Here is a 22,274-nt window from a genome sequence, read left to right on the forward strand (position 1 = left end):
CTGTGTCTTATCAAACAGTGATGTTGTGCACGACAGTGGGCAAAAATATGGGGGTTATTTTTCACTTTTCGGTCCCTTTAAACTAAGTCCATGCGGGGTACTTTCTAATCAGTTCGGTATATGTTACCAAAGCATTGAAGCTTTACCGCAATGTGTCAGCGAAGAGAACTATGGAATGCTGCCAAGAGATATCGCAGTAAGAAAATAGGTTGGGTTGCACGATAAGTTGGGGTCATATACTACATGAGCAAATACCAGCTTCCTACCGTGGTCGCAGATAGCAATGAGATGTATAAGGGGGCAGAGGACAGTATATGTTAACCTCGAGACCGAGCTGTGGCGTTCACCTGGGGGGAGGTACCATCTACGTTTACACTAAAGTGAGTTCATAGATGTTTTATTTTCCACGCTGTTCCTTCTTCACTGAATACTGTTGTTACACTCTCTAAACTTTGCGTTGGACGGTGATTCGAATGAAAAGAGTAAACGGGTTTGTACTAATTGCTATCTGCATCTAGGTTAAAGTACGTGTGGGGTGTAGCTGTTTGTCGGGATTCGGAACCACAGGATTTTAGAATTAGTGAAAGCGTTCGTGCAAGTGAAAGCACGTCATGTATTGTATCTAAAAATATAAGAATTTTAAAATTGTGTGGAGTTGTGTGGTCTAGAATTTGATATGCATTTGAACAACATAATCTGAAGCTCTCCTAGCTGATTGCGCCTAGCTGTGTGTCGGGTTCCACAGGGGGGGGGGGGGTGACACCACCACTGCCATGTATTTTTATGCTCTTTGAAGAAACCTTGCGTAATCTCGCAAAATTTTACGGGTGTCTCCCGGAGTTTGAGGTATTTGGGGCTGTAGGGGTCTGGATAAATCACTGATAGGGGGTCAGTGAAAGTGCGTAATATTGCTTGCTATACTTAGGTTACGCTTATGTTACGCGATATATATATAACCTAGGTACAGCAAGCAAGTGATATATTACGCACTTTATCCCAGCATAAATGACGCACTCTCTGATTTCACCTACGTTTACGCAGGAGCAACACGTGTCACAATCAACATCAAAATATGATGTTGTCTAAACTACATTACCCAACGAGGGACGGGGGCGCCCCGTCCTTGATCCCCACTCAGTGATTTATCCAGAGCCCTGCAGCCCCAAATACCTCAAACTCCGGGAGACACCCGTAAAAGTTTGTGAGATCACGCAAGGTTTCTTCAAAGAGCATAAAAATACATGGCAGTGGTGGTGTCCCCCCCCCCTCCCCTGTGGAACCCGACCCACAGCAAGGCGCAATCAGCTAGGAGAGGTTCAGATTATGTTGTTTAAATGCATATCAATAATGGTTCTAGACCACACAACTCCACACAATTTTAAAATTCTTATATTTTTAGATCCAGTATATGACGTCCTATATATATATATATATATATATATACGGCAAAACACGTGTCATCTGGTGCTGTCGCATCGTTCCATGAGTATCTGTTTCTCTGCGTGGAGCCATAGAAGCCATCTTAATCTGTAATTTTGAATTTAAAACACGTCTAGTGTCATTTACTTGTTTCTTTAATGGCTTTTCTCCCTGCTTATAATTCACTGACTTGCACTGTGGCATTGAGGAGTGCTCAGTCACCCTCCAGGTGTATATAGCTCGCTGGGCGACCCCTGGTTTGTCAATACCGAACGATGCCCAGCTACTCAGAGCTGACGAGCCGCAAACACGGCGAAACACGTGTCCTCTGGTGCTGTCGCATCGTTCCATGAGTATCTGTTTCTCTGCGTGCAGCCATAGAAGCCATCTTAATCTGTAATTTTTAATTTCAAACACGTCTAGTGTCATTTATTTGTTTCTTTAATGGCTTTTAATGACGAAAGTGTACGAAGGTATCTAAAGGTGACATTTCTCCTTTTAGAAATTGACGCGCCTTGCGCGTCTGCAGTAGGTGTCGCCGTGGTTTTAATAGCATGATACTGAAATTGTTTCTAAGCTCAATTGACAACGAACAAAATTATATACTGTTGCTGAGAACGCCTGAAACAGAGGCTGCAGTGTCAATACCGAAGTCAGAGGAACCGCAGCACAAGAGGGCAATTCTCCACACATTTTCTCATTGTGCTGAATGTGGATATAAAGGAAATATCGATAGCTTCCAGCTTTTTGTATGCTGTCGGAGACTTTTCAATGCCAAAGCTTTGTGGCGTCATTTTCGATCCTGATTTTCACGCATCCTGAATTATGGCTAATCAACATAGGACAAGCACAATGAGACAAGACGAGACTCGTCTCGGCCGTTTGTGTTTCTCCTCTGTCCATGACTCCTGATAGTCAGGGAATTCTCTTCATGACTTGGAAGGACAATTGAGGCTACGGCTGTATCGTGGGAAGCACTGCACTTCCACTTATGCCCTGTTCTCTTGCACAGAACGGTCCCTGATTGCACGACATCAAGATCTGGTTGTGCATGTATTTACCTCCTCCACATGTCACATATTACACCTGTCAGTGGTTCCAGTCATCTGGGAATCCCATCAAGTTATCATCTTCATATCTTCCTCATCGACTCTGTGATTCTGGCACGTCAGTTCCTTGATGTCATGTCCAGTCTGCTGCGGGCTATGTGCCAACCATAAACGCCGCATCTGTCTGCAGCCTCGCGGGGATCACTGCATTGTCACTTACGCCCTGTTTACTCGCACAGGTATGTTGTGGGTACGTTTCCTTCTTCTTTTCCTTTTCTCTTTGGTCTGACACAAACCTTGAGGAATGAGGACTTGAGTTCACGGGGTGTTGGTGAGATCTGTGTCGCTGTGGAACGTCAAAATGCTTTTGTCGCAGACCGTTGTGTGGGATGTCGTACTGGGGCGAGCAGAGTGGCCAGGGAGGGGAGAGTTCACTTTGCCGTGTTTAAGCAATTTTCATGATCGCCTTCGACGGGCTTGACGCAACTGGAATGCACGAAATTTGCAAAGTTTGCCTGAGATCACGAATGTTTAGACATAGAATTTCGCAATACGTTATTTATATATATTTATTTTTGTGAATGGCGACCGCATTGTTGTTTAAACGAGAAGAAAAAAAACAGTCCTTCGGAAGTACTGTAAGCCGCAGAAGAAAAAAAAAACAAAAAAATCGGGAAGTTGTGAAAATGCAGCAATTTCGTGGATCCCACAAGGGTCGAGCCCGCCCAGTGCGATTATAAAAATTGCTTAAATACCTTAAAATAAACTCTCACCTATCATATAAGATGCTTGCTACTATGTTCCGAACCCTATGTGGGCCGTAATGTCTGCTCAAAACGACATAGGTTTTCGTCTGACATTGCAGCTCTGAGGGGCCATGCATCCCCTAAACTTCGATTTCGTTAGAAAAGAACAATGTTTTGTTGCTTCCAGAGTCATAAGGAACCACATACGCACAAAAATCACGTTAAATTAAATGGGGGTCGAGGGAACTTTGGGATCATTTTGCATGGAATGCAACGAGATATCCGGTTTTCAACTCTCTTTGCTGAATAAACTTTTGTTCACACTGACACATAGCCGCCTTCAGTCTGTTTTCTTTTTTCGAAACGACCACTTCAGGTAGGCCTACTATATTGGTCAGTGGAAAGTCCTCACATGTCCAGCTATGGTCATGAAAATGTGCTGTTATTGTCGTTGGTGATATCTGTATAGATGTAGTGTGTAATGACTCAGTGGCATGCACCTACACTGATGTGCCTACGTCATTTTGCCATCGTCAGATAATGTCATCCATAACATCTTTTTAATTCACCCGAAATAGGCTCCATAATTTATCATATTATAAGGAATTATCTTGAAGATAAAATGCTGGTATTCTTGCCTGCGATATCTCTGATCTCGAATTAGTATACATTAAAAAATGGCTAGGAAGCAAGCGAGCTGGTGAAGATGACAGTGACTTTCATCCTTCATCGTTACTTTTTAGGCAAATTGAGGCTTAGGTATGTATTTGTCCCTTCCATGTTGTTCCAGCCTCACACCATCAATTCTTTCATGTTCAACAGTTGCCGCCTGCGTCGATCCCGTCGTATGAATGTCTGTATGAGTCTGTAAACGTAAGAGTGAAAGGAGGATGAGTGAGAGAGAGTAGCTGGTTCGTCCCTTCAGATGACGCACCCTGGAAGTCGCTGAGAAGGTGTGTTAGCTTAGCTCAATTGGTAGAGCCCTGGACCGGCAATCCAGAAGATGTGGGTTCGAGTCCTACAGCAGGCTAACCTTTTCAGTGACTTTCATCCTTCATCGTTTCCCAAAAACATGCGCACCAGTGACACACAGATGTCGCAACATTACCGTGTAACTTGTAAACTACATTCGTACACGCGCTACACACTTAGTAGATGTTAGCTGTAAGAGAACTGCATCACACGTGTCGTGTGCTTGCATGTCTCTTCTCACATTCCTGCAGCGCAGGACACTCGCTGCTTGCTATTTCGGCGTCGCAACTGGTAAACGTGAAATTCACCTTCACGAAGTGTGGTTGATCAAACACGCCGGAACTTAGCAAATAATACGCGACAACTATAGCCTTCTCTTTAGACAACCCGGTTACGCCTTCCAGAAGCATATGAGCAGAGTTTAATACTCGTTCGCCTTCAACGCATCGAGAATTAGCATTGCAGTTCAGAAATCTCAAAATCGAAACTAAGCGACAACTTGGATACGTCCGCCATGTTGGAGTTTAGATGCGCCCCCTACAGGTCATGAAAAACGCGAATATCTTTAGGCACGTTAATTGTAACGCTGTTCAAAGTTTGCTTGCTCAGTAGTCCTTAGACTTTTCGTATTGCTGCAAAGTTCGAGATATCTATGAACAGTTCGTTACCTCACTTACTGATGTGTTGCGTAAGTACATCAAAGGTAATAATCACGCGAGAAGGGATGCGGGGATATCTTAATCACTGATAAGCAGGCGAAGTACGATAAGACCATGAATAACTAAAGAACATAAACCATAAAAATAAGAATATAAATAATAATAATTCAAGAATTTAAAGATATTCGCTCAGGGAACACCCTATATGAACATCCATCCACTCCCAGGACTACCTTCGATAGGTTTTTCATTGTTCTTTCTGGTTCTAACATCTGGAATTCATTGCTGGTTGAGCTAAGAAGCATTCAGAATCAATGTAGATCAAAAAGAGCTTAAGCTTTCCCCTTCGTAGAGACATATTCTTACAACAGATGCTCTTTAACCCCGTACACGTTCTCCGTTGTTACATGTTTGTTTGTGTATTTATTTGTTTGTTTATTTGTTGTTTGTTTGTATTTATTTATTTGGGCTACTGTCTGAATATTTGATTGCTTAAGGAACTGTATTACAGGACTCGCACCAAGAGTCCGGAGTAAGGGTTTTTCTACTTTCTGTCTCAGTAAATTGTTCTTGATCTTTGGCCCTGCTATGCACAAGCGCGCCATATTTCAAATTAAAACTAAAACCAAGGATATGTGCATGGGAGAGCTGTCATACTGTGTCTTATTACGTTCATAATGTAGGTCACACATCTCTCCGTCACAGGGTATGTTCCCGTGCAAAACAAATTCCAATATGGATCAGGAGAAGTCACCCCAGGACGAAGACATACGAAGGAAAATACACGAGGCGATCGAGAAAAAAGATCATGTCCAGGTACAAGAATGCCTCCGAGCAGCACCTCATCTGAGGCTATGGTTGCATCCTAGCACGGAAAAGTCGGCCATGTACAGAGCGGTGAAGGAGAAAGCTTTCTACATCTACAGTCTGCTGCTGTCGCACAACAGCGACTTTAAAAGCGAGAAAGAGAGAAGATGCTTCGACCATTTGAACAGGATTCAACGACGTGAACTTCAAAGACAGCGCAAGTTTGTAACGAAATATGAGGACTCCTACGTAAACCAGTTAAAAAGAAGGACGGCGAGTCAGACGAACATCCCTGAGTTTGCAACGAAAGTCGACCACATTTTGCACGTACTCGACAGCATTGAGTTACTTCGCCCCATTCTACAGGTATCTGCTCTGGCGCACCATCTAAATATTCGATTCGACTTCGAGAGATCTGATGTTCAGCCGATGATAGGGTGTCGGAACAGATCCAATTACGGAATAACGGACTACGCAGCGGAAGAAATTTTTATTGCAGCGGGGTCACTTCCTCTCAACGAAGTTATTGGAACGCTGGCCCACGAGCTTTGTCATTTCGCCCTCCATGCGGTGTATCGAAATGGTGGAAAGCCTTATCATAGCCACGTTATGGAGAGGAAACTCAATTATCAGAAGATCATTGGACAAATTGAGAAGAGAAAAGAAAAATTAGACGAGATACTCAGGTTGGCCCTCGACTACGATGAGGAGGAGGAAATGATTGTTCGTGTGCCTCATATCCTCGCTCTGCACAGCATTCCCGGACAAGGAATAGAAGTATTACGGACACAGACGCCGGAATTGCTTCAATTCTACCAGCAGTATATTGTTCCGGATCTGGTAGCACACAGCCTGATTGCTTCTCCAAGTAAAGATGCACAAAATATTATGACGGAAAATATCAGACTCGACAAGGCACGCAACACCGAAGCACTTGGGGTAGTGTTTGGGGAGCCACTAGAACGCTTGAACACGGAGAATGTTCCACTCCTGGTTCTTGCAGGTCCCGAAGTCTCGCTACTCGAGATACTTGTTCACGATTATGTCAAGTCTACGGGATTGTCATACATATTCTTCGACGCGTCCCAGTATGACGAAACCTTGGAGGATGTGTTGGTCGTCAACAAATGCAACCTTGTGCTTATTACGTGCGACGATAGAGAAAAATTTTGTAAAATACTCAAAGTGCTCAGGGAAATTTCCGATGTGGTTGGCACGAAAGTCATTCTGATCGTTCGAGAGGATGAGAAAGCACACTTCGTTGAAAAAGTTCGGACCGACCAGTTCTTTTCGAGCAAGTACAATGTCGCCGATGTCGACACAGCGCACATGAAAAACATCACGCTAGAATGCAAGGATCGGATCAGAAAGGCGTCCCGCATCCGTTTCCAAGGATGTAATTCCAGGTTTGAACTTCAGGACGTCATAGATTTCGACAACTTTTCAGCTTTCATCGATCCCTCAACCTTCCTGGGGCTCTGTAAGACGCCTGACATAGTCGTAGGACCCACACCTTGTGGATTAAAACACGATGTTGGTGAAACGTACGTCAAACGGAAACTGAAACGGTTTACTGAGGTGAACGAAGCAAAACTTCATTCTCCCAGCGACGCATTTGCTTTCTATGGATGTCCCGCAGAGACAGTTTCTAAGTTTCTTCCACCTCACCAACGGGTTCAGAAAAGTTGGTGCTGTGGCAACTTTGAAAGGTTTGTTCTTCACAACGACATTGAGCAACACGAGTACATGGTGAAAGCGTATCTTCAAAACAACAAAGTGATACATCTGCTGCAGTACAGCGAGATTCCGGGAATATCTGGCAAGACTCACTCGAAGTGCCCTGGACGTTTTCCATTTATGGAAGTAGTGTACCATGACGAGGATGACCTCCTGCAGTTACCGGAAAAAGTTGTCGTCGTCTGTGGTGCTCCCGGAATCGGCAAGAGCGCGTTGGCATCTCGGCTGTCCGAAGAACTGAAAAAACATGCAGGTACGAAGAGATGCGTGCTGCACGTGGACCTGCCAAACAAAGTTGAATCAGTTGGCACGGAAACGGATGCCGGATACTTGCTACATTTGGCCGATTTATGCGGAGTACAGAAAACAGGGCTGGAGTTCTTCTTGTTTCAGCAAAGTGTGCAGAATGGGATCCCCTTCGAGATTTTTATAATTTTCGATGCATTTGACGAAATCAATCGACACTGGCGCAACTACATTCTTAAACTTGTTGAATATTTAACTACAACGCAAGTTTCAAAGACCTTTATAATGAGCCGCACAATTTTTAAGACCGTGATACAGGATACCATTCGTACCATTCCTTTTGAACTCGCTCCATTTTCGTACTCTGATAACGTTGATTATATGATAAAGCACTGGAGCGCCAATGGAATGACTGGCGTCTCCTACGAGGAACTACGTACAAGGGCTGAGCTGGTGCTTCAGCCGTACCTGGTGGCCATGGGCTTCCCTAACACACCCCTTAAAATCCCAATGTTCACTAGAATTATTGCTCAGCTGGAACAAAATTCAGAGTTCCACGAAGAGGCAAGTTTTCGCAAAAGCACCAACATCTTTGATATCTACAGAACGTTCGCAGACTGCAAGTACGAAACTTACCAGAAGCAAAAGCTGCAGCTAAAGCTTAATACGTTCGCTTCAGCTGGAGAATATGCCGAAAAGACTACGGAAAAAGAGTTCTACCATGTACTAGGTCTTCTAGCTGTGAATGCCATTTTTGATGACGAACTGATCGAGACACTGACAGAGAGGAGCGTCCTGGAGCCAGGCGGACCTCTTATGCGAGACGTGGCTGACGGTCTCATTGGACATGGAATAGTTGATGGCCTACATGATGGGAATCCAACTTTCATTCACAGGACGATCGCCGAATTCTTTGCAGCCCATTTTCTGTTTTGCAAGATTAAGAAAGCTGGAAGCAACATTTCCATGCTGGTGACGGCAGTGTTAGGACTGTATGTGGAAAGTAACTATGAGCAGGTTGTGATGTTCCTCGATCATTTCGCAACCGAATCCTTCCCCTTGCATTCCGCGATTATCCGTGGAGATACTTCCTCTCTAACAGGCATCAGAGAAGAAGACGTGTACGAGCTAGACCATCTAGATCGAACGCTACTCCACGTAGCGGCGCTGCATGCAGACCCAGCAACCCTGAAGGCGCTCCCAGTTAACGAGTCACCGATACGGAAAGACAAGCTTGGAATGACTCCCATCATGTACGCAGAAAAACTGCGAGAAGGGAGTGTATTCGACATAATCTGTGACTGCTTCTCCAATGCTAGCTCCGACTTGGCCGAAGAGTTTCCGACCGCCTTCAGAAATGCCACGACAGAGAAATCTCTCCGGAAGTCTGTGTTCTACGAAGTCGTAAAGGCGAACCGCTATTCCCCGTTAAGGCTCCTTCTGAGCGGATTGTGCAGGAAACGCAGCGAGTGTCGTCAGGGAATTAATCCCGATCTTGTAGACGTCGATACTATCAGGGATGAGGAGGGGAGAACTCTATTGTTTTACGCAAATACGACGGCTGTGCTGGAACTGCTCCTGCCATACTGTGACCTTCTGGCAATAGATAAATATGGCTATACTGTGTTGCATTATAGAATCACGTGGCATCAACAGAAAAGCCCGTCTTCTCTCGGGACGATTGCCTTCGAGGAGGTAGAGTTTCTTTTTCTCCATTCCACTGCAGATTTTCGGAAGAGCTGGGAGACAACTCATTTTCAGCAGACAACAGAAGAAGTGGAGACCAAGTTAGTGAAATTGTTGCTGCTCCGATCGCTGAGGAGTCCCGCCGCAACGTGGCGCTCGATGCTGCTGCAATCCTCATGCCAGCTTCACGTCATCAACTTGCTTCTTCCTCATGCCTTGATGTGCAATCCTGCAGTGAACACAGTCTTTTCACCTTATTCGAGCGACAAATCGAAGGCTACCGGAGGCGCCCAGTTGGATTTGTGGAGACCAGGCAGTCAACTGCTTTATTACTCACCCCAGAAAATATGCGAAGTCGTGCAGCGTTCGCACGATACTCAACTTGAAAAACTTAAAGTCTTGGTTCCTTATTTCGAAACCGGCGATCTTATTAAATATACGATGCAGTTCATATCGTCGGATATACTCTACGAGGCAAAGAACCTTGCCGTGCTGAAACACGTACTTCTCCGTTTCGACACTTTGTTTACGGACAAAGACGACTACGCAGCATTGCACCTCTGTGCTAGACTTGGAAAGGTAGACGAAATCAAGATGTTACTTCCCCATTTGAATCTCTTTGTTACAGATAAAGAAGGACGAAGCGCTTCCCAACTTTCATGCGTAGCATCGAGAAAAGAAGTGACTGACTTGTTTGATCGGTGGACGATGAAGACTAAAAAAGCAGGACAATGCGCTCCATGAAGCAACGTCGTCAGCATTGCGTCATGTGATTATTCACGCACGAGGACGTTATTGACGAAGAATAAATACGACCAAGTTTTCATTATATTGTGGTAATTAGTGTCTTACAGGTGTTTTTTATACAGATTTTGCAGTAAAAAAACTGTAAGGGCTATAGACATTCTGTTTTCACTTCTATCATCTCTGGGCCGGCGGACGTTCTTGGTCATCTGTTGTTCGACCCTCGAATGGCTAATTACCTAAAAATCGTTACTTAACTCTAATTTTAAAAGCTACGAAGCTGTTCCAATGAGAACATCTCTTCCTTTTGGTCACCAGATATCGTAACCGTTTTCAGAGCATCCAGTCGGTAGATCGTCCGCAAATATTCTGGAAGGAACACCATTTTCTTCTTATTTTGTTCATTGTAGAACGCATGTTTTTGTTTCGTTTCCGCAACTTCGAGCTCATGTTCGACGCATGAGGTCGCATTGTGCTCCTTCAGCCTCTCCCATGGAGGTGAAGGAAAGACGCATCTCCGAAGATGCGCAGCGAAGAAAATAAATTAAAAAAGGGTGTTCCTTCGCGAAGGTTTTGCGGACGATCTACCGAATTTATTTTTGATCTGAAAACGGGTACGATATCAGGTGACCGAAAGGAACAGATGTTCCCATTCGGACAACTTCGTAGCTTTTATCATTAAAAAAGCCATTTTACAATTTTTTTAGCGAATAGTGATTCGACGGTTGAGCAACAGGTGGGCAAGAAGGTCCGCCAGCCCAGATATGAGAGAAGTTAAAACAGGACGTCTATAGCCCTTATAGTTTTTTTTAATGAAAAATCTGTATTGAAAAAAAAAAAGAGACACCCTGTATATTTCAATATAATAGATATAAGAATGCATACATTGAAGCTGACAAGGGAAATAGGAAACGACGTATAGGGAAGACAGCCTGCTGTTCGACCAATTAAAAAACACCGAGCTTTGCTTGCTGCTGCGAACGAATGAGCTTTTCCTTTCCTTTGAGCGTCTTCTTATTTGTTCCGTCGTAGCCGGGGTTCACATGCCAATGAGACGATACCGTGAGTTTGCCCCCCCCCCCCCCAACGCCAAGAGAACAAAAACAGTATACTCCTGAAACATGCAATCCGACACTGTGATATAATGCAACAATGTGATACAATGCTCTATCGGAACTTTCGGATCGGATCGTTACCATGTTATAGTGCCGGAGTATACTTTGAAGGGATGACCGTGACTTTCCCCGTCTTTTGTAGTATTCTCGATAAGAAGAGTTGGCGAACAAGTGCGCGTGTCCCTGTCTCTGCCACGTTTTTTTTTCCTTGTCTCCGGATGATCCCGCAGCAATACTCTGCACCCTTCTACACATGTAGGTGAGTTGCTGAAACGGGCGAGATGTACGAGAGGAATCTTCTATGTGCTTGTACACTCAGCTCTTGATGTATCATTCCGAAGACGCTGCGGCCTCCGACGTAGCTCGGATAGGCGATGAAACCCAGTCTGCTTGGTGCATGACGGGAGATGGCTCTTGTGGTTGAAGTTGATCCACATGCCACCCTTTTTCTCGTTATGTTGTGTCGATGATGACAATTAGTGACCCAGCAGTTGTATCGGCAGTTCCAGGTAGCCATTTGTCACCTGAACGGTAGCTGCCACACCAGTCAGGTCGATTTAAAGGGACTATCGCGTCTGGGAACGTATGTATGGGGCTAATACGGTAATGTTCATCACCACTTCACACCCAGCTTTGGCAAATTTCCAGGTACATAATTCCAGGTACATAAGCCAGGTACACAACCGGGAGAACAGCGCAGGGTATTGTCTCCGAGGCCCTCTGCTTGGCGTTCCCATCGCAATATACGAAGTGAAAAATCCTATGCAAATACGCCGACGTTCGCCTACGAGTGTGAGTTCTGCCCTGCCATGTTGCGTGGAACACGGTTTTACGCACCTGACTGTATGAACACGTCAGACGCTAGCCAGAAACAGCGTTCCTTAAGCCGAGCAGACGCCGTGCCCTAGTATTCCGTCTCGGAGTGTACCCTGTTACCCACTCTTAATAATAAAACTTTTGAAATCCACGCTAAGAAATACACCATTCAAATTCCAATCCTTTGAAATCATAGCTGTGAAAATAAATCACAATGGGTCTATGCAGTCCAGTGTTAAGCATGGTTTTACGTGAGAAAATCAGTGTTCAAGAGGGTCACACTCGAGAATAACGAGTCCTTATGGAATTCTGTGTCGTATTCACCATGTATCTCTCAATTATTCATTAATTTAATTAAGTTACAGGCGTAAATAACTACGCGTATGAATACTAGGAAAACAGCGGTTCGGCCGTTCGGCTACCATCGAGGACGAGGCTATTTGAGAAAATGGAGTAACGACGGAGCCGTATGGTGTTGCGGGATGTGCTGCATAAAAAGGATAATCACTGCAAGCTCTAATAAAGCATATGTTTCTTCTGCTGATTTCGTCAGGTATTTATTTTTCAGACGTGTAACGACTTGTTGTGCTGACACGCGCGTGCAACTGATGAAGGAAATCGTGGGTGAAGTGACATCGATGCAGTCGTAGCTGTTTTGGACAGGAAATCGGGTAGCGAAAAATGTCCAGGATGAGCAGCATATAAAACGTACCGCAAAACTGCTGTGTCGACCATTTGTCACGACGGTAATCACGTAAACATCATGTAAACGTCTCTTGCGGTCCGCGGCCTCAGCCTACGAAGAACCGCTAATGTTATGTTTGATAAGAGCCGCGAAAAGTGGTTCAGCAAGGTAAAACTGTGCTGGGAACACCGTCACATGAGGGAGGTGTTTAATTAAATCACAGTGAAAGATAGCAAAGGACTGTTAGTGGTCGTGTAGACAGCAGATCTCGTTCACCAACACATCAATGGAGTGTATAAATAGTCTTCCTGTCAATGGACAACTGACATTTTCCTCCCGTCTATACTGAGCAATGTTGACCCAGAGCTTGCATCTTTCCTAGCTTTACCTAGCTTTACCTAGCGTCTTTCACCTACTTCGCCACTTCCCTGAGCACGAGCGACTTGGCCGGCGATCCATTCCTCAACTTCGCTGTTGCTGGGGCCGTGGAGTTTCCTGCCTACGCATTCTCCATTCTTGCTGTTCAGAAAACTGGTCGTAGGAAAAGTCAATCATTGTCCATGATCCTAGCTGGGGCCGCGTGCGGGCTCTCCATTCCTTTCACAGGCGGTGAGTATTCTTTATTCTGACTTCTTTTGTATGTTGTGCACGCTGAATAACTAGCCATGCTCCCTGACGAACATATATTTTCTATGACACAAACTCCGGGACTTAGGGAACAAAAAGAGACACACACGGGGTACAAGAGTCGCTTTTGTTCCTTAAGTCCCGTGATTTTCATCATGGCTATGTGCCAGCAAGCTCGCTTGCTTTTGTTCTATTTTATCATACATACACACATATATACAGGGTGTTTCCTTGCATTTGCAACAAATTTTCATAAAAATGGGAGTTGCCTTAGGGCGGTTTTACATTTGTCATTGGATTACTCGACGGGGCTGCTACTAGGAAACCATTTTTTTGTTCAATTAGAGTAGTAATTAACAGAGATATTGTAATTATTTTTTTAAAGAGAGACGTAATTAGCTTTTTAATTATGAACTGTAGGGAGTAAATTGCAATCGCAATATTAAAGCCTGATCAACACATGATCCACTCGAACCACTAGTAAGTATGAAGCACTAAAGTAATCTCAGCGCGTACTATAGACCCAAGGATGCCACAAAACACTTCTCGCCAAGATGGTGCACTGTGACTCATGGACTGTGACTCAATGGGACATTTACTGCTCAGTGTCATTACCATCTGAGGCAAGTTGACTGTCTCAGATACTGTCACTGCAGTGCTGTAGAAGACCCAGAGTATATTCTGTGTCACTGCCCACACTACCAAGCTTTCCGAACTGCCATTTTCAGATAAAATTGCTTGGCTTGTGGCTAAATCGAGCCCACGAATGCCTGCTCTCAAAGCTTTGGCAATTTTGGACTCCATGGGACATCATTTCCTTCCTCACACTACAAGCAGTTATGGGGTAGAGTATCGCCCCAGGCAATGAAACTCCCTGTCCATCTCAAAATAAAGTTGATGAACAACATCTGCAACTTCTGCGATGTGGTTTAAACCACTCTTATAACTACATGTTACATAAACAAAATACAGAAACCGACACTGAAGATTTTTATTTAAGTTTAATTTGTAGAAGCTTTCGCTTGGAGGTCCACGCTTCCTCAGGTCCTACCTGAGGAAGCGTGGACCTCCAAGTACCCCCAAGTACTCTTCTCCTTAGGGAAGCGAGGAAGAGAGAGATTTATTGACTCTACGTTGCACTAGTGTCAGCGCGCTGAGCGGTTGAGCTGGAATTGAAATTAGAATTGGAAATGAGTCAAAAATAATAATAAATAATACTAAAAAGGAAAAGAATGAAAAAAGCGTTATCTGAGCTGATCCAGCTCGGTTCACTCTGGAAATTGTTGCACCGACGGCTAGCGCGACGACGTAAGTTCGAACTTACCTAAAATTGCTCCTGTGTTGAATTGTCCTTCTCGGCTCGCATGGCCGCGCCCGTGATATCAGCAATCAGCTGTTCTCGTTTTGGGGAGTGTGCACCGGACTGTTTGTAGTTCAAGCTACAGGTACTTAATACGAGTAGGAGAGCTTCGGCAGTCTTCCTGTGGATTCGTGGGTGCATCAACGAAGATGGGCATAACCTTCGGGATGGCTGTGTGTGTGAGAGCCGGTGTCTTTCTCCGTCTGTTTTGTCGCGAGACAACTGAGATCACCGTCTGTGCGTGCTCAAGAAGCTTGAAATCTGCCCTGATACATATACAGTAATATATACCTTCAATATATGCTGATACATATACGGTCAATAAATTGGGACTTGCTCCACTGCAATCTTTCCCGGAGTTCACAAGATACACTGTTTGCGGATTTATGCCTTACATTTAATCTATCGCATGTCGTTCCATATCCTACCCGAATAACTCATGCCACGCAGTCAACCCTTGACTTGGTTTTAACCTCCCATCCTGAGCACATCACTTCTTTGCATGTCACTGATGGTCTCAGTGACCACAAGGCCATTTTCCTCGATATCTCTTCAAGTCGTCCAGATGTTCGTAAATTAAACGATAAAACCATATACGACTACGCTCGAGCTAACTTCCAAGCCATCAACGAGGGTCTTGAAGCTCTGTATGAAAATTCCTTTCATGGCACCTCGCCTCACTCCATTGAGGATAACTGGTCCCTCTTTCGTGACAACATAAACTACCTTACCGAGTACAATGTTCCAAAGATAAGAGTGAAATCTTATGATCACAATCCTTGGTTCACGAAAAGTCTTAAAATCTTGCTAACCAAGAAAAAGCGTTTATTCAGGAAGGCAAAGTGTCTTGGCGACGACGTATCACGGGCTAAATTTCACTACCGTGAACGGGAATACGGGTACAGGCGCTCGATCAAGGAAGTGATACATAAGTTCTTTACCATCGACCTCCCGTCTCTCTTGACAAATAAACCAAAACAATTTTGGAAAATTTTATCTCCGCCAAAATCCCATCTTATCAGTCTGACACCCGCCGACAACAACTGCGCCAACGCTTTCGCTTCCTTGTTTTTATCCGTTTTCAACCCCGATAACGGGTACACCCAAACTTCATTATCAGTAATCGCCTCCTCACCTATGGTCCCCATTCATATCAGCACACATGGCATTTGTAAAATCATTGGGTCACTTAAGCTGTCGTCAAGTGCTGGTCTGGACTCTATTAACCCGAAGGTTCTATACAACACGAGATCTATTTCCAGCAAGATTTTATGTTGCATATTTACTCAGTCACTCCAAGATTCTGTTTTACCGCAGGACCGGAAGATGGCGAAGATTGTCCCTATTCACAAATCAGGCAGCTGCCACATCGTTAATAGCTACCGCCCCATTTCACTCACTTCTATAGTATGTAAAATTCTGGAACGCATACTCCAACGTAGTTAAGTACCTTGAAGAAAAATGCATCTTCTATCCCTTGCAGCACTGGTTTCGAAAGCTCTTTTCGTGTGAAACTCAAGTAGCCAGTTTTGTTCACGACATCTCTCTCCACGCGGACAATAATAATCAGACTGACGCCGCTTTCTTAGACTTTCGCAAGGCCTTCGATATGGTGCCGCACTCTAAGCTTCTATACAAACTCCCTCTGCTTAACCTCGACCCGTATGTCGTCCGTTGGATAGCTCAATTTCTGACTAATCGTACGTTATTTGATACTTGCAACAACCACCTATCCCCAAATGTACCTGTGCTTTCTGGTGTCCCTCAGGGTTCAGTCGTCCGTCCTCTCCTTTTCCTTATCTATATAAATGACCTTCTTTCAGGCATATCTTCCACGATCCGTCTCTTTGCTGACGACTCTGTAGTGTACAGGCAAATCCTTGCTCCTTCTGACCAACTAACCTTACAAAGCGACCTTTAACTAATCCGGCGCTGGTGCAATGAGTGGCAAATGCCCCTGAGCATTGCAAAGTGTCGCATTCTGTCGTTTTCTCGAAGACGGGTCTTCTGTCTTCCTCCCTTCTCCCTACACTCTAAGTGATATCACATTAACCCGAGCAGATTCTTACAAATATCTTGGAATCCACCTTTCCTCCAACCTAACTTGGAACGAGGACATCAACCACATAATAACTAACGCTTCTCGCTCCCTAGGCTTTGTTAGACACACCCTCAGGTTGGCGCCCTCCATCTTACGCTCCTAACCTTCACGGCTCTTGTACGAAGCAAGCTGAAATAGGGATCACCTATTTGGGACCCTCCCCAAAAGTATCTCTGCGATGCCATAGAAGCCATCCAGAATCGGGCTGCCCGTTTCATTTCCAACGACTACTAATTCAATACCTCTGTAACCGCATTAAAATCAAATCTTAATCTCGACTAACTCGAACATCGTCGCCGTCTTGCCAAGTTAGCCCTCTTCCGTGGGTTCTTTTTCATCTTGCCACCACACCAATCGCCCATCACCCGCCCGAGTGTCATTTTTCCTCGCATCGACCACACTAATAAGGTCACACGCTTTCATTGTAATACCAATGCATTATGCAGATCATTCTTTTGTTCAACTGCCATCGAATGGAACAACCTCCCATCATCTCTCGCAACTATTATCGGCCATACAGAATTTTGTAACACCTCTCTAGCTGTTCACTCTACCAACAAGACCACCACGCTTGTATGTCAGCTGCTATGAAATTTTTCACCTACCCCTTATCATATTTGTTAATTAACTGTACTTATGTGAACGAACTTCCTGTTTCACGCTTTAATACTTGTTTTCATATAAGTTTGTACTGTCGTCGTTTCTTTCAGCTAATTGTGTTGTTTTTTTTTTGCTTGCTTCTCTATCAAGTTGCTGTAAATCTATCTTACTCTCCAGTTCCCACACTCTAAATCGTTTCACACCTTTAAAGGTATAAGACAGGTGTATTAACAAAGATCACACCCCTTTCACACCCTAAAACTTTATTTTGGAAGTTCCTGAGGGTGTAACAATGGTGTACTACACCCTCAGGTGAAATATGGTGATAAGTGTGTCGCCTGGGTGTATAAAGAGAGTATGTTTATTTTCGTTCACATGAACAAAAGTAAATATATACAACAACAGGGAACAGGAAGTTACATTACAAAAGTGCATGCCCTGGATTTACAACACGTCTACCATCTGGTATTGCATGCAGATTTAGAAGATATGTTGAGATAGTGCTTAAATTTCTTAAAACACGTTGCTCCTCATTGCAAGACAGAACAAATACATGATAGTGCTCATCATACTCAACTGTAGTTAATGTTTGTATGAGAAAAATGGTATCAGAGTTAATAACATGTACGCCTGCAGTCTCAATGAACACGGGTAAGTCCTCCTCGGAAGATTCTTTGGCAAGCCAACAGCAAATGTGTTATCATTATCAACTGCACTTTTCACATAGACTATAGATTCTGCGTGAATATCACGGTCATGAATGTAACTCTGAATCGCTTCTGGGGCATGTTGAGGTAGTATCTCCTTGAAACCATCAGTAAATGTGGCATTTCTCATGAAGGGCTGCGACCACACATACATGTGATAAAATTGATGCCTTCTTGCTAATGAAAGGGTTATGTTCTTAAAATGTCAATTTTTTCTAGCAACATCTTTAAAATGCTGGTGTTTCCCTTCGAAACGCGTACAACCATACAGATAGGAAAGGACCAAACATCCTGATGAGTTGCGGATAATGAACAACGTAATGCATTTTACAAGGGTTAGATATTTGTGGGTTACAACACTGCAAAACATTGAAGAAGCGAATAAATGTAGCGTTCTAAGTAATGAACATGCATATGGGGGAGGTGCCTGCTCATGAGAAGGTCTACAGTTTCACGAAAAGCTATATACAGCTGCCATGCTTCATTGCCATGCACAGCTGCCACTCCATACATGATTGTCTGTATGTCGGCTGTGCATGTTTACACACATATTTAATCACCTTGATGTGCATACATATATGGACCTCAATGTGATTATACGCAATATGCTGCTAATTGTGAAAACACAGTTACCAGCATATTGCCAGAAACCCAACAGTTTTATTCGGCATTACACCCTCTACACCCCAATTGCCATGAGGGTGTTAAAATACACCTTAAAAGGTGTGCGCCATGAACATTTTGATTTACACCCTTTAAGGTGTAAAACGATTTAGAGTGCACCCCCAATGTAATGTCCTCCGGACCCTTGGGGTTCTCGAATGCAATAAATAAATAAATATGAATGTTATACTACTGCGTGCAAGTAGCGTATGATGTAGGTCCACGGTCTCGTCATGATACAGTGAGGAACATTGAAAGCATTGCTGCGAGTTAGCTTGTTTGCCGACTGATTGTGCGCTGGACCGAACTTGCATTTTTGTAAAACAACTTCAATATAATGCAGTCGTAGAGAGATAGTTTCCTTGGTTTTGTGGCATATTGCGCTCACTTCATTTGCTTTCTCTTGGGCCCCGTTTGGGCTATCACGACCTCAACGGGGGTCCTGACACATGGTTTGGGAAACACTCAGGCATACTGTATATTGTTACATGTGACATATTTGTAGTGTACTGAAGCCAGCTTCACTGTTGTATTGTTTCTTCGCATGGTTACTTCTTCAACGTTGCTTGAACGTTGAATGCGGAGAATGAGGAAATATATGCCTTGCATGTTCTGGATGTTCTGTAATTGCTGACCCCTGCTGTTGGGCTAAAATCCAGCAACTACACAAACAGATTAACAAATGCAGAACAAGAGACAGAAAGACGGACACAATGACATGATTGAGATCATGATATGCTGTCTTTTTTTTTTCTGTGACTCTGGTTCCACATCTTATGAACATGTGCCACATTGCCAGTACCCTTTCCCTCTTGCTATGAAGAGAGCCTCTCATAAATAAAAATGCAGGTTGTAAAACGCACGTAAACAATGCTTACATTTTTTGGGGTCTTCGCTCATCTAATGTTTATGGCAGAAAATGCTCCTCTAGTTCACATGGCATACTGAATATGAGTGTGCTCCACAGCCACAAACTACACTGTAAATTAGCACTGCAGTATGTTTATCGGCACACATGAAATTACCCTTCATAAGTGCATCATGCAAGCTTATTGATTCTGATGCTAATTGCTCACGAAATAACGTGGGGTGGGGTGAAAGACACTGGAATCACATGTTGTGTCACTAGCACTGCCGTACTCACTCAGCACTGACATCACAAGCCGTGATTTTTCACTGAAGCCTGCAACTCAACAATGTAATTCACATCTTGATTGCAGAAAAAATAAGCACATGTTTGTTATTACTTGGTATACAGTTGAAACTTGTTAATGTGATGACGGTCATTCTCGTTGATTTTGGCAATGAAACCATTTTAGGATAAAGAACACCTGTCAAGGTGTAAGCTATGAAAAGTAGCAAATTGAGTGAGGCATTTTAAATTGCTTTTTTCCTTCATATTTTCAATGCTGACATACATCAGCTTGTGTAACTGTCAACCTGTGCTATTCCAGCCAAAACTAGCCAGAGATGTAGCTTGACTCCCTTAAATATCACTGAAAAAAATTGTGTGCATTTTTTAGACGATGCATACATCGAATGTAAATCATCATTTTATTTTCTTGAACAATGGGGCGCATTAAACTGTGCCGAAATATGAAGTTGTCCCTTACGAGCTTCCCTCTGACATCTACATATACATCATTTGTGCGCTTTCCTTGCCTGGTGTTAGAGGGGAAGCACGGGTCTACCATCCCAAAGGGTATGTAGAACGAGAATAAATCTGGTGACGTGGTGAGAACTCAAGAACGGAGCACATTTGGAGTCAAGTTTACAATACATTTATGATATATTAGCATTCTTGAAGGAGCCCCAGATTATTTATGCTTGTAACTGAATGCTTGTGATTACGTTCACATAAAAATATCAAGCTGATTTATACTCATTGTTTAACCATGTGTTTGAGAATATCAAGCACTTGAAAAAAATTACTTTTTTTTAAGATAGTATATTCACATATGGGTCGTCTAAAAGAAATCTTCCCTTATTTGTATACTAGTCCTCTCCTGCAACATATTGAAAATCTACAGCTTTATTTTTCTTTAAAAAAATCAAATTTGTCACCATAATGTGCTGCAGCTTGTTCGTCAGTTGAGGCCATCTAAGAAGCAAAAAAAAAAAAAGTTGCCTTTGTGGCTCTCTCCTGCGAAAATCGAAGCACTGCTTTTCCATTTTGAGAACCTACACGTGTATTTGTTCTTACGCAAGAAAAATGTTTCGTCAGCTCATTCATATCCCATCTGTATCACGCTACCATGTCATATGCTTACCAACTAGTCCAACGTTGTTTGTTATTGTTTTTGTTATTGACGCTATAGAACACTTTGAACAAATTTTGCATTCAACTGTTCTGCCCAGTTCTACAGATTAGTTGCAGTCGCTGCTTCATAACAGCTTTGTCAACATTTATGATTGTTTTCACATACCTGAAGTCATCTGGAAAGTGAACAAATCTCATCATTTCAAGAGCATACCCTCTCCTATAGCATGTTCAGAATCTGCTGGCATGTGTTTCATGTAGATCTTACAGCATCAGCTGACCATATTGGCTCAGATCATGTCAGAATGCGACGTAACAGCTTTTGGAAACAATTTATTAGGATCTCGTGTGCCCTTCAACCACAACAGAAAAAAAGCCCACAGTCTTTCTTTCAGTGGAAATGTGTGTTTTTTCTGCATTAACAGAAGGTGGCTCAAAGTTATAGTACCTCCTTGTGGCCTGGGTGGAGCACGCCTCACTGTGCTCTATGTCCAGTAATTTCTTCTCCAACCGTATCTCTTTGGCAGTGAGCCACAACCTATGCAGTTTTCAAGCTTTCTTTCACCAGGAGGAACAGCTTACAGCCCTGCAGGCATCAGAATATCTGCACGCAATAGGGGGCTGCAATCTAGCCCTATAGGTGCCAACGTTTTAAATGGTACTGCGAACACAGTCATAGTACCCTTTATCACGACACAAAGCAATTATGTCAAAGTCATGCTTGTGGAGGCAAAGCCACGCTTGCCAAAGCTAAAGTGATGCTTATGGAGGGTTTTATTATGCCCTGCTGTTCAGTGTATGGCTTCTGTTTTTAGCTGGAACAAACCAAAAAAAAATCTGAGGAAAGAAATATGGCACCTTCAGTTGCCATCGACCAAGCAAACTAATTCAATAATGGTGGTTGTTATTCACTCTGCTATGTCATTGTGTTCATGTTAATTCACCTGTTTGGTACTGTGGTACCAGCTAGCTTCCTTGTAGTGTAACATATATGTGACCGCATGGAGGACAAAGAGGAGGAATTAGCTAGTCTGGCGTAGGAGCTCTTACACTGGCATAGCTGGTCAAAAATAAAATGTGGGCCATACATCGCAAAAAACACAAATACCAGTATATTTTCAGCGAGCAATGATTAATTTCTAGTAGGTGCGGTGCATATAGCGTGTCCATGGACTGATTTTTTTATTCTTAGAGAAATCATATTTTTGCAGTTATAAGGGATGACAACATGTTCTACATCCGAAGTGGATGTACTAATTAGGTCTCGTTTAATTA

The 22,274-nt window shown here is 43.5% G+C and overlaps 1 protein-coding gene across 5 annotated transcripts; it reads left to right on the plus strand.

Annotated features, from left to right (window-relative positions):
• Positions 1-276: 276 nt before the first annotated feature.
• LOC135378701 (uncharacterized) lies at positions 277-10,585 on the plus strand. 5 transcript variants are annotated; one of them, XR_010418539.1, is made up of 3 exons: positions 277-380; positions 2,432-2,707; positions 9,950-10,030. XR_010418539.1 is itself a non-coding variant. In XM_064611793.1 (3 exons), the coding sequence occupies exons 2-3, from the start codon at positions 2,599-2,601 to the stop codon at positions 10,063-10,065; spliced, it is 4,635 nt and encodes a 1,544-aa protein (XP_064467863.1). In that variant the 5' UTR covers positions 277-380; positions 2,432-2,598; the 3' UTR covers positions 10,066-10,585. The 5 variants fall into 5 exon arrangements, 4 of the variants coding, with proteins under 4 accessions (XP_064467863.1, XP_064467866.1, XP_064467865.1 ...); XM_064611793.1 differs by having other exon boundaries at positions 2,432-2,718; positions 5,551-10,585; XM_064611796.1 differs by having other exon boundaries at positions 5,551-10,585.
• Positions 10,586-22,274: the final 11,689 nt, after the last annotated feature.

The sequence above is a fragment of the Ornithodoros turicata genome, chromosome 1 (assembly GCF_037126465.1).
Source record: "Ornithodoros turicata isolate Travis chromosome 1, ASM3712646v1, whole genome shotgun sequence".
In the NCBI taxonomy this organism is placed as follows: Eukaryota; Metazoa; Arthropoda; class Arachnida; order Ixodida; family Argasidae; genus Ornithodoros; species Ornithodoros turicata.

What these genes read in the sequence shown, in the direction of transcription:
- LOC135378701 (XM_064611793.1), top strand. Translation starts at nt 2,599, where the DNA reads ATGTCATGTCCAGTCTGCTGCGGGCTATGTGCCAACCATAAACGCCGC. An exon ending in CTCGCACAGGTATGTTGTGG is followed by an intron (nt 2,719 to 5,550) that starts GTACGTTTCCTT and finishes TCTCCGTCACAG; the next exon opens with GGTATGTTCCCGTGCAAAAC.